Source organism: Periplaneta americana, chromosome 8 (genome assembly GCF_040183065.1).
Source record: "Periplaneta americana isolate PAMFEO1 chromosome 8, P.americana_PAMFEO1_priV1, whole genome shotgun sequence".
NCBI classification, from domain to species: Eukaryota; Metazoa; Arthropoda; class Insecta; order Blattodea; family Blattidae; genus Periplaneta; species Periplaneta americana.
This window is the reverse complement of record NC_091124.1, coordinates 43,645,808-43,658,900: the sequence shown is the minus strand read 5'-3', so window position 1 is coordinate 43,658,900 and position 13,093 is coordinate 43,645,808. Positions and strand designations below refer to the sequence as shown.

Below are 13,093 nucleotides of genomic sequence, written 5' to 3'. Positions count from 1 at the left end.
TATTAGTAAGAATGTATATGTGAAGTCAAAAATCTTGGCCTGCAGTATTTTTCTGAGGCAATGGCTTTCGTTTCCATAGCAACCATAGCTTACTATGGTAATAATATCACAATCTGAGTCAACACCTATCTAATACGACAAGAATTTCATTTTATATCATTATTAAAACTGATAACAATAAATTGTACGTGTTTCTGGCTCCAGCCAATCAGAATGTACCTCACATATGTTTCGACTCTTAATGAAATACACCTACAGGAGATCTGTCGACCACCAGTGCCATTTGCGAGAATATTTCAGACATAAGATATGTAAATGTTTTTTGGAACAGTTAACATCAGTATCAAATGATTCTGTTGAATGTGACAGAACATCATTTTCGAATCTTGACATTTTATAGTGAATAATGATTAAAAAATTATTCTCGATATTTACTTTGTAAACTTACTGTTAAAACATAAAATTTTGAAAGTGTTAACATATATTTGAAAAAGGTGATACATTTTTAGTAACTGGATGGCATAACCTGAACATATTAGAGCAATATGAAATATATAAACACACAATAACATATGCACAATAAATACTTAATACCCAATTACAATTTAACACACATACCTACAATATTCGACATAATACTATGCAACACCATAACACCCAAACTACTACCAAAACATCCCCCTTCCACAGAGAATAGAATACATTAAAGCAAAAGACGAATGCCACAGCCGATGATGCAGTAGGCCAATAGCTACTGACGAAGACAAAACATAACGCCGAAATGTGCCGTCCAGTTACCAAAAGTACATTACTTTTTTCAAATACATTTTAACACTTTTTCAAAGTTTTAAAATTTTATATTTAGTGATTAAAAATATCATGAATATGGGGCAGAGAAAAAGAAAAGAAGATGTTTTGAAAATTTTGCTTTTTGAGTTTAATTGGTTGTATGCCATTAAGTTCTTTTATATGGTGCAAACTAATGTAATCATCTTAGCTGGTTTCGGAGCAACTGATATCCATTTTCAATTTCTGTAACTCCGATACTCATTATAGAGAGGTCTCTGGTCCACTGAACTGATATATGTATGGCCATTCATCTCAGCAGAGGTTATTCCAATCCTTAATGTGTGACTTCCATTACAAGACTTAAGAGTGAAATAACCGTGGGTCTGAATGGAACTCTTATTAATGAGCAAAGTGATCTTTGACATACATACTGTACAGGACCAATGGCTTTACTTCATTTGACGCAAACTGTACTTACAGGAAGCAGTACTTTGAACTTCTTTGTCCTAGACATCCACTGACCTCAGCCAAGCTGATGATCCCTAGGGTAATTGTAAAAATGGGGAGGGTCATTAATTCCTTGTGATGCCCTGCAAAGTTTCTGGTGGAAACTCTTCTCAATTAATAACTCCAGGAACTTCTTTCTAAGAGTCTATAACGATTTTGCCATTTGTAACAGCCACAGTACAGTGGAGCTTCTAGAATCTTCATTAATTTATTTCATAAAACTGTGACATTCTCAAAAGGATGATAATAGAATAACTGAAACCCAGGTTACAGCAACAACGTCCCGAAAATAAAACCTGGCCAAATACACACGGAGAGTTTAGAAGAAGTCGTTGTAGCCTACATATGATAACATGTAGATACTACTTTTGGTATTTGGATGTTTAGAATGCGTATTTTCATGAAAACCTCACTAATTTCTGTTAATACTTTCAACATAAAAGAGAGAAATGTGTTAGAAAGTAATAAATACAGTACAATCTCATGTGCTTTATATGCTTTGCAATAATTTAGTCACTATACATGTTGTGAAAGATACTGTCGATTGCAGTTTAATTTCTGGAACTATTTTCTTTTAGGTTATGACTTTTAGCAAAAATTATCTCTTAATACCGGTGCTGTCATGGAGGCCATACAGGGCCATACATTGTATGGGAACCTACAGTTTTTTTTAATTAATTGTATGGGGAAAAGTAAGTACAGAGCCATATGGCATGAGTGCCTAAGTTTTGTACGTGGAGATCTGTACAGATCTTAGATCATCTCTTGCTGTTCCTAATGTATTTTGTTTGATGTTCATAAACAAAAATTGTCCACTTCTGCAGCACTGGATTCCAGAATTATATAAAATAATGGTTGAAAAACAAGAAGTGCTGCAAATACACACTCCAACATTCATCGAGACAAGTGTGCATCTACGGTGGGGCTACATTTTCTTTAAATCAAGCTTATTGTACAATTAAAATGTAAAGCAAAGCAATTTCTTTACTTCTTCTTTAATATTAAAAAAAAAAGTCATTAAATGACAGTCGGAGAGATAGAGAGAGGAGAGTAAAATATATTTCAAGGGAGAAAACAAGGGGTGGGGCGTATGGCCAAGAAAAAAATTACCATGACAGACTGCTTAATACTATTACATTGACTTAATATAATGATTAAATCTATTACATTTCTTATAGAACTTTAACAGAAAACTTAATGAATGCTATAAAATTCAGTAATACCAGAGGGGTTTAATTCTTATCATTACAGAAGTTCCTTTCTTTGCAGCATTGAGGCCAGAGAGTTGCTAGCTCTGTTCCAAAGGGAATGATGGGAAAAAATTAGTTATAAGTGTTGCCAATCTGACAATTTTAAACATATTATATTGATGTGAACAGGTTGGGTAGCAGAGAGTGTGTGTGTGTTGTCAATGAATTTCAGTTTAATACTCAACCATTACATTCTTATGCATATGTCAAACCAAAAATCATGTGGTATGAAACTGATAAATCATTATGAGTTCTATCATTGGGGAGTAATATGAGTCATAATGTATTGCTGGTATAGTGAATACCTGTAATACCGATTGGACTCTAAAATATGAGGTAGAGGTCCGAATACTAGTGGGAATAACATTCACATATATTTTCAATAGTCCGTCGGATATATACAGTACATTGAACTGAAAGTTTTCTAATGTATTTGTTTATGGTTGACACACTCTTTAGACAGATACACCATAAGGACAGTGAGCCTAAAGAATGCTACTGAATGCTACAGAAACGAAAGGCTTGTAACCGAACAAAAGATTTATATTACTGTGACTGCAAGCATAAAAGTGATATGCAATAAACGTGATTAAAAACTGTCACGGTATATCAACAGATGTAATAATTTTGCTTACAGTTATAAAAAGGTAAAGATATTATATAACCTGACAAAAATGATTAATAGAATCTCGATGATAATAGAATTTAATAACATTAAATAGCAAATGACGTCAATATAAATTACCACTATAGGAGATGACAATAATTGAAGCTCCACTGTATGTTCTTTTCCCTCCCTACTCCTCTCGTCTAAAGGCGGATGGTAGAGCCAACCTTCAAAACATAAAAATCCCTGCTTGTTTCTGTATGCTCACACTGGATATGGTGGCGTGGTAAGTTTCAAAATTACGCTTATTCCTAACATGCACACAAGCATCTAAGAAAAATATGTACATCAGTTCTGACATTCAGACAAAGTTTTCCAATATGAAAGAGCCTGACCTGAAGTCCAGCACATAGTTGTTGTCGCTGTCAGAGTCACTGCTGTCCTCTGGTGGCGTGAAGCCGTCGTCATGGTAACCGTTACTGTGGTAGCCCTCATCAGACCTCACGGAGCCGTCTGTGGGCGTGAGCTGTGCTGGACGGGGCTCATATCCGTGGCCTGCCACTTCCTTGCTGGGAGACGGCGTGAGCTGCGCAGGGCGTGTGTCGTAGCTGCCAATGTGCACCACGTCCTTGCCGGGGGACACCACGATCTGTACAGGGTGGGCATCGTACCCGCCGATGCGGTGGCAGTCCTTCTCAACTGACTCGCCGTTGCTTTCATTGGGAGTGGGGGAGTCAGACGGTGTAACGGACTGCTGCTGGACTTGCTGACCTGTGCATAGGGATGTCATTAGAGAACAGGCTCCGCTGAACCCATTTTTTCCTTGCATTACTGTAGAACATATCCTAAGGTTATCAGATGTTCTGGTTTCCCCAGACATGCTCTAATTTCTCATCTGTTCAGGTACATTTCCCCCCGGGTTTTACTAAATTGTGGGAGTGTATTTTAAATACAGTTTTACATTTTAAAAACTCATTCATACACTTTACAAAATAATTATAATCAATTACTTACAAATGGCTTTTAAGGAACCTGCAGATTCATTGCCTCCCTCACATAAGCCTGCAATCGGTTCCTATCCTGTGCAAGATTAATCCAGCCCATACCATCATATTCCACCTCCCTCAAATCTATTTTAATATTATCCTCCCAGCTACGTCTCGGCTCCCCAAAGGTTTTTTCCCCTCAGATCTTCGAACTAACACTTTATATGAATTTCTAGATTAACCTATATGTGTTACATGCCCTGTCCATCTCAAACGTGTGGATCTAATGTTCCTAATTATGTTAGGTGCGTGCAGTTCTACATTGTGTAACTTTCTCCATTCTCCTGTAACTTCATCCCTCAGCCCCAAATATTTTCCTAAGCACCTTTTCTCAAACACTCTTAACTTCTCTTCCTCTCTTAAAGCAAGAGTCCAAGTTTCACAACCATATAGAACTGGTATTATAATTGTTTTATAAAGTCCAACTTTCAGCTTTTTCGAGAGCAGACTGGATGACAAAAGCTTCTCAACCGAATAATAACAGGCATTTCCCATATCTATTCTGCGTTTAATTTCCTCTTGAGTGTCATTTATATTTGTTACTGTTGCTTCAATTATAATCGATACAAGAAAAAATTATTACTGTATAATTTTTATGGATGGAGAAGTTGGTGTTACTGAAATGCTGCGAATATAAATTATCTAGGTATAAGGAGAGATGAAAGCAGAACAATACAGCTTCATAAAGGGAAAAGGTAAAAGAGGTGCACGTGGACTGCTGTAAACAATCAGCAAAAGATAACTAGAGAAAAATAAAGAAGTGTATGTACCATTTGTGGATATGAAAAAGACTTTTGACAGAGGAGATTGGAATAAACTTATGGGGATCTTGAAAAAAAGTGGTATGGATTGAGAATAGAGAAGGCTGTTCAGTAATCTTTTTATGAAACGAGTCAAAGCCAAGATAGGAGAAGAAATGTCAGAAGCAAGTGGAATAGGGGGAGGAATATGACAAGGATACTCTTTATCACCTACCCTATTCAACATCTAATTTGAGAATCTAGTAAAGAACTGTTTTCAGAACATGGAAGGAGTGATAGTAGGAGAAAGAAGAATGAAGTGCATAAAATTTGCTGATATGGCTTTGTTAGCAGAAGAAGAGATGATACTAAGGGATATGCTACTGGAGTTAGATGACAGCTGTGAGCGGTATGAGATGAAGATAAATACGAACATAGAGGAAAAAGAAAGAAGGTAAACTTGCGAATTCTAAATGAGGCAGTAGAACAAGTGGACAGCTTCAAATACTTGGGGTGTACTATAAGCAGTAACATGAGCTGCTGCCAGGAAGTCAAAAGGAGGATAGCAATGGCAAAGGAAGCTTTTAATAGAAAAAGGAACATCTTTTGCGGACCTCTGGAAAAAGAACTAAAGAGACTAGTGAAATGCTCAGTATGGAGTGTGACATATAGGGCAGAAACATGGACGTTATGACGAAGTGAAGAAAAGTTAATAGAAGCATTTGAAACGTGGACATGAATGGAGGATATGAAATGGAGAAACAGAATAAAAAATGAAGCTGTGCTAAAAACACTAGTGGAAATATATCCATTTTACTGAATTGTAATTTAGGCCCGATTTTTTTTTTCAAAAACTAATCTCGAATTTAAGTTGTCGCAGCAATGATATTTCTACATATAAAAACTGAGAACTGTGCATCATTTAATTAGGAAAAAAATGTCAAATTTCAATATCTCTTAATTGTGCCCTACTATTTAACACATACACTCACTGTCCCTTTTTCTTTTACTTACGTATCCTCTGCAGCATGAGTTCCCCTGTCAGAGGGTAGTTGAGTCGCTCTGCGAACTCTCGGCAGTACCACACCAGCAGCTCCTGGTTAGGCAAGATTGGCTTGATGGTGTAGAAGTAGATGTTCATCTGTTAAACAAACGAGCAACATACATCTCGAAGTGACATCAACACCAATCCAATCAACGAATGCATAACTGAATAGTTAAGGTTTAGCATTCTAATAATCTAATACAGAGGAAATCACAACTACTGTGTTCAGCTGGTTATGAGTGACTATAGACATTTTATGGCTAGCTTACATTTATCATACACAAGTCAAGAACTGTAAGGAACTGCATGATATCAAATTGTTCTCATCTTTGTAGCTGCTCGGCTTCCATTTCTAGTCTGGTTAGAAAGGTCTATGTTTCTGTGCGGAGTCAGAAGCGAGAATGGTCAGGCAAAGCGATGGGCTATGGGTCACGTCTTTGAAAGGTCTGCATTGAATAATATTTCCATTTCCTGCTGTTTCATGGAAGAGAACATTATTTGAGAGCAATTCTGTCTGACACGCTAACAAAATAACATTGCAGGATTGGATTACTTTTGTAAGAGGTCTAGCAAGAAATAATAACGTTATGTTAAATATTTCTTGAGCGATAGGTTACTGCAGATTACGAACTGGATTGCAGATCAAGTTACTCTGCAAGCATTACATGGAATGATAGAAAAGAAGTCCTGGGAAAGGTATGGAGTTGTTCCGGACGTAATAGAAAACACACTCATTAACAACATGAGTTCTGACAGTAATTCTGAAGACAGCTGCAGTTACAAAACTTCATGGAAAAAAATTAGAGTAAGATGAAAAATATTCGTTGCACAGTATTAATATTATCTACATGAAGTACCTCAGCCAGTCATCTCCATTCTTTGCTTTTTTTCTCGGTACTAAGTGACGTCACAGTTGAGGCAGGCATGGAGAACTTAGAACTGAGCTGTTCTTACAGTTTCTGCATCTATACTTAGGAATTTGTCTACAATAAAAATGTTCATAATTTTTTTTGGATTACCTTGTCTACCTCTTATAGATTACTTTACCTTATATTGGCATGCTATGAGATTCTGCGACTCTGATGAATAGGCCGGGTTGACATAACGCATCCAATTGGATTTGCTGGTATCATAGCCATCCATGTAATAGAAAAGTTCGTTGTCTTTGTAAACCTGAGAATCCAAAAAACACGAACATGTAAATCAGAATGCCTTGTACCAAGGAATAACAAAATTATAATTTTGTTCATATACAGATACTGAAATAAAAATGTAAATATGCGCAGATATTATTAAAAGACGAACTACAAATCTGCAACAATGATTAACATATATAATATGGTACAGACATCGTGTCTATTAATTTATCTTATTCTTTGTTGTTACAGTACGTAAAACCATCAACTGAGGCATCTGTACATCTTTTAAAATATTACATATAACTACCAGTGTCATGATCTAGTAGTCAGAGCTTCTGGCTACAATTCATGAGGCCCTGGGTTCAATTCCTGGTCAGAGCACAAGAATTTTTCCTTAAAGGGAATTATTCCTGTGTTCTCCTGGCACCACATAATCATATATAGTCATCCTATCATATCATCAGGGCAATGCAACTCCTCCTCAGAAGTGGGTTACACCTAAGCAACTGCCAAGAGAGACGACCAGAAATGTCGAAAGACAACCTGGTGGCATTGTGAGGAAGGAAAAAACATTACATGTAATGTTGGATATAAATCTGGGCTCAAGTGAAAACTAAGGGTTAAGTTAATTCAAACAAATACTTTAGTTTTAAGCAAGACCTCAGATTATTATATAATTCACTGGTAGTTATTTATTTATTTATCTAATGGTTGGTAAATAGATTACAGAATTATCAACCTTCAAAGAAAACAAGTGAACAAACATTATGAAGCAATTTTATAGAAAAAAGTCTTCCCAATAGCATTCCACTTCTGTGAGTGACTGTAGGCCAGGACATATTGAAAGATGATGTCAGTCCATCTCTGTATTAGAGTTACACATTTTGCAGGATGGTGTTTCCATTATCCCAAAACGCCAGTAAATCATGCCCTGTTGCTAGATGAAAGAGTGCGACTGCACTTTTTCTTGGCTGAATTGGTATTTTCAGAATTGACTCTCTCCAGTGCTTCTCAGATGTTCATAAGGCTAGGTCTTGCAGATGTTGTGTCTTGAATTGCTATTTTATAGCTATTTTCACAGACTGGAATGACATTGGTTTTGAGTAGATTAGTAGGGCTGAACTCCCTTCTCAGCCAAGAAGTCTGCTTGATCCTATCCATAGACTGAGCAGTGACCAGGAATCCACTGTAGAGAAACTGTTTTAATGTTTGCTGCAAGTTCTTTTAGCATATCTTGGCAGTCTTTCATTTCTATTGAAGCAGGCCGGAAAGTCTGACTAATTGATTGATAGCCGTTCTAGAGTCAGAGAGGTACTGGCAGTTATAGTATATTTAATTTACCTAATCATGAATACTGTCCAGCTCTGTGTCATGTCTTAGACTAATGTTACGGAATAAGCATTGGTTCGAGTTTTTTTTTAGTAGGTTATTTTACGATGCTTTACCAACATCTTATGTTATCTAGTGTCTGAATGAAATTAAGGTGCTAATGCCGGTGAAATGAGTCCGTGGTCCAGCACCGAAAGTTACTCAGCATTTGCTCATGTTGGATTGAGGGAGAACCCCGGAAAAAACCTCAACCAGGTAACTTGCCCAGACTGGGAATCGAATCTGGGCCACCTGGTTTCGCGGCGAGATGTGCTGTTACTCCACAGGTGTGGAAAATTCGAGTTGTAATGGGGAAGAAATGTTCTCATGTAATTTCAACCAGTGTATGGGACAGGCACCTACCCAGCATCATGGTAAATTTGAAGAGCTACTGTGAATAGCAATTCAGCTGTAACAGCTGGGAGGACTCGTGCTAACCACATGTTATCCCCATAATGGCTGGGCAATCGTTCACCTTTGCTGAGGTATGTGGATGTCAGGACAGTACTTGGTTCTTAGGCCTTGGTCCTCTATTTGCTGTCACACATTGAATTGTTGTTGTTGTTATTATTATTCTCGATTTGGCCTACTATGCACCACGTTATTTCAACTGATTTGCTTTAATCCCTTCCCAGTATTCTTGTACTCGTGCTCTGTGTGTTTCTTTTCTTTAGTCCACATGCTGCCTCTTTTCAGTTAAGTTTTTTCCTGGAAGCTCCGAAATGCTCTAAGTTTCTTCTTAAGGGGTTCACGTTCTTGGATGTTTCACTGAGTAATTCTCACTTCTTGTATATCTCTTTCCATCTCTTGGACCCAAACTCCTTTGGTTTTCTTACTCAAAAATAAGCAAAGATTCTGTTAGTTGATCACTCTCTACTCATTCGGGCCAGAAGTATATTATTTCTCTCAATCTTATCTTTGTTACTATAAACAGAAACATGATTTGCTACTAATTATAGGGCTACTAATAATAATAATAATAATAATAATAATAATAATAATAATAATAATAATAATCTCTCACTAATCTCAACATCATCTCTTTTTTCACTCTGAAATTGTGGTATACGGTAGATTATCTCAGTTATTACCAGTATTATTGTTATTAACTTTATTATCATCATCTTAATGTAGCCTACTTCTTAACCTCTTTACTCCCACTGTTCCCAAATGGGAACATGCATTATTTACGGCGTAAATGATTTGAGAGGACCAATAATCATCTTATTTTGTTTCTTATGTGTCAATAAGTAGGAATATATAAGAAACACCAACATATTTAATAAAAAATAATTTGGGCATAAATAATTTGTGCAATTCTGAAATATTTATATTCCAATCATTGAAAGTGTCTTGGGATCAAATGGGTTAAGTATCTTATCCTGGTGTTTAAATATTAGTCTACAAAGTATGTATATCTGTGATTTATGTCTGTTTCTGTCTATTTACCCTCCACAAGAATGTGATCCTAGTATAAGAATTTAAAATTTTCTTTTAGAAACAATGGAGATTTTTATTTTTGTGAATTATATCTGTGTAATACTCTGGTCTATCAGAATCTTAAATTTTAATTCAGCAAAAACAAATATGTTTGTGAATCATGTAAAATTTTATGTCACTTTCAAGTCTTATTTTTTTATTAAAACGAATCTGTCCCCTAATACGAGCTTTGCTCTTTTGGTGTACTTTCATGTTGCATTTTTATGTATGATATGTTATTATGAAATAAATAAATATCACCATAAAAAGTAATCATCCTTTTTCCTTTTTTCTTCTTCTTCTTTTATTATTATTATTATTATTATTATTATTATTATTATTATTACTATTATGAATGAAACATTTCCAAACTAATAGAAAAGATCTATGAATATCAATTACAGTGGCATAAACACGAATGGAACCAAATAGGCCTATAAGTACACACTGGAATTCTACTTTTACAAATCAAGAGGACTGGAAACAAGATAAGAGCAGCCCTGTGCTGGAAAGACCGATTCAAGAATTCCCCTTGAAGGAGAAACAGTCTAACAAAATAAATTCTTGAAGCTGATAGTGAGGATTATTATTATTATTATTATTATTATTATTATTACTATTATTTTAATGTATGAAGATGTGAACAAATTCCACCCTACTACATATGTGGGCATGGAAATATATAATAATTACCCATCAATATACCAGCTGCTCAGGTAGGTGCAACTAAATATTTTTTTTTTAGATAGCCATTCCTAAACGTAGATCTTTTAACACTAGGCAAGTTTGTTAAAAATTGACTGTTGTATGCTAGCATGTGAAAAATAATTTTAGCATTGATTTTGAACTGTTTTTGTTGATTGTCGATCATTTCCCGCTAGATATCACAACCAATCAGTCAAGTAGTCCAAACAATGCCAGGCCTGTTTTCGGTTAAGAAATGTACACACACAAATTAAATAAATTGCTTCGACTGCTATTTTATTATTAACTATATGAACAATTATTAAAAAACAAATGTAGCTAATTATAAAAAAATTAGAATTTACCTGTGTTTGAACTGGGAACTCTCGACCTGCAGTCAAATGCTCTACAAATGTGCTATACCACGGCCTATTTTTAACCCTTACGTAATCACATGGAGTGTTGTCAACACCCCAACCACATATACAGAGCTGGTAACTAAGCCTGTACTTTTGAAACTTTCTTAGAATTGGTAAGGCAACAATAACCATAACATGTTTGAAATAAGAATTCGCATATTCGAGATAATAATGGTTTAAGTGGTGTGGGGTGATGAAATGTTACAACAATGGTTCTATTATAAATAGTCACAGTGACTAAACTGACCATACTTGTGTAACAAATAATAACAATAATTATATTCTGTATGTACAGAAAAATCAAGAAAGTGGTCTGGATAGGAAGACAAAAATTAAATTATGATTAGAAGTGAACAGATGTTCGAATATTACATGTGAACCAACATTGAAATAGTACCATTGTACACTAATTATAACATTGTGAAAAGTATTAAAGTATTTCAATTGTTCACTAAAAAAATAGCCCATAAAAACCCATTATATTTGGGATGTCAACAAGACCCCGTGCGACTCTTAATGTTACAAAGTTAGGCGCGCCTGCTTAAGAGTTAATGTGATATTCACTATTACAATGGCAGAGAATACAGCAGTGGAGAAGTCGAGGGAATTATCTCTATGCCAGCACAAATGAATGGCTGTCTAAAATATAGTGCACAACACACATGTTAAAAATGGTTTTATTTTGTTTGCAGGATTGCTACACTAGGTATGCAGCCTCGTTTTGTAAATATCTACTCACAAAATAAAATTCCATTTTTAACACTTAATAACTCATACGTAACATACATTACACAAAATACTACACCCATATTTATTACAATAGTTTATATACAGAATATCTTACTACTCCTGATTATGTTACAAAACTGAAAGTACAAACAAGAATAACTGATATTAATAATCTCCACCATTTCCTACTTAAAATAAATGTTTTTTTTTTTTTAAGTATTATTTCCGAGGTTAATAATATATTATTTGGTTCACAGTGATTGCAGGCAGGCAAAAAGAATACTGCAAACTCCACCAGAAATATCCATGCCATAGAATTACTTGAACCTAGACACATGGAAACCAAGCTCAATAGTGTACCATTAAGGTCATTTTGGCCAAAAAATAATGGAATCGCCCCATGCAGAAAGGGCTTCAGTCCATTAGACCTGGTTTTGAGAAAACTAAGGAAAACAGTGTGTACTTTGTATTCCTTTCTGCCTAGAACTCTGAGCCTGACGGTTCAGTTTCTGTCTTTCCAAGCATTGGACTGAATACCTTTCTGCACAGGCTGATGGAACCATCCATAAAGATATGATTTCCATCGATATCTCGTTTTTTCAAAATTTGTGACTGAAGCCCTTTCTGCATGGAGCGATTCAATGCCTTGTACTCTCCCTATATTTGTGAGATAACTAATAGCATTATATTATCTATGTAGACTTCTTCAGCTACATTTATTTACATAAAATTTAATACAATTTCTCAAATAGACAAAATGAAAATATCTGAGATGGTTAAAAAAATGTTGATAGGGGAGAGTCGGGTAGTATCGGACAGTGCGTTTTTTCATCTACCACCATATGGTAGTACCTGAATGACATGGTTACATTTCTCTATGCGACATCACAGAAACGTAACCATATCAATCAGGTACTATCATCATGTGGTAGATGAAAGAAACTCATTGTCCGATATTACCCGATGTCCGATACTACCCGACTCTCCCCTAACATGCACATTTAAGGTAATACAAGGTAAAACAATCTAATAATCTGAATGTGAATAAATTGTATGTACATAATATTGTCATATGCTGGTGACAGTTACACAGATACAGTGAACTAGTTCAAACCTTGAAGCAAAAATAATATAAAATCATGAAAATATAGATACCAAACTAAATATTACAATAAGTAATCTGGGCCCATAATAAACAATTTATTTCAATGGTTGAGTTGTTTTGACTTTTTTCATTGCTAATTTTTAAAAATTATAGCACAACGTTTCGAAGAGTGGATCTGTCTTCATT

General features: G+C 35.3%; 1 protein-coding gene across 5 annotated transcripts in view; it reads right to left on the bottom strand.

Annotated features, from left to right (window-relative positions):
• Blimp-1 (PR domain zinc finger protein 1) overlaps positions 1-13,093 on the bottom strand; it is a 454,433-nt gene that overhangs the window by 47,372 nt on the left and 393,968 nt on the right. For all 5 annotated transcript variants that reach the window (XM_069832827.1, XM_069832830.1, XM_069832829.1 and 2 more), the window contains 3 exons: positions 7,032-7,157; positions 5,954-6,080; positions 3,549-3,924 (listed from right to left, as the gene is read on the bottom strand). In XM_069832827.1, coding sequence (XP_069688928.1) covers positions 3,549-3,924; positions 5,954-6,080; positions 7,032-7,157 — 629 coding nt within the window. The remainder of the gene's footprint in view (positions 1-3,548; positions 3,925-5,953; positions 6,081-7,031; positions 7,158-13,093) is intronic.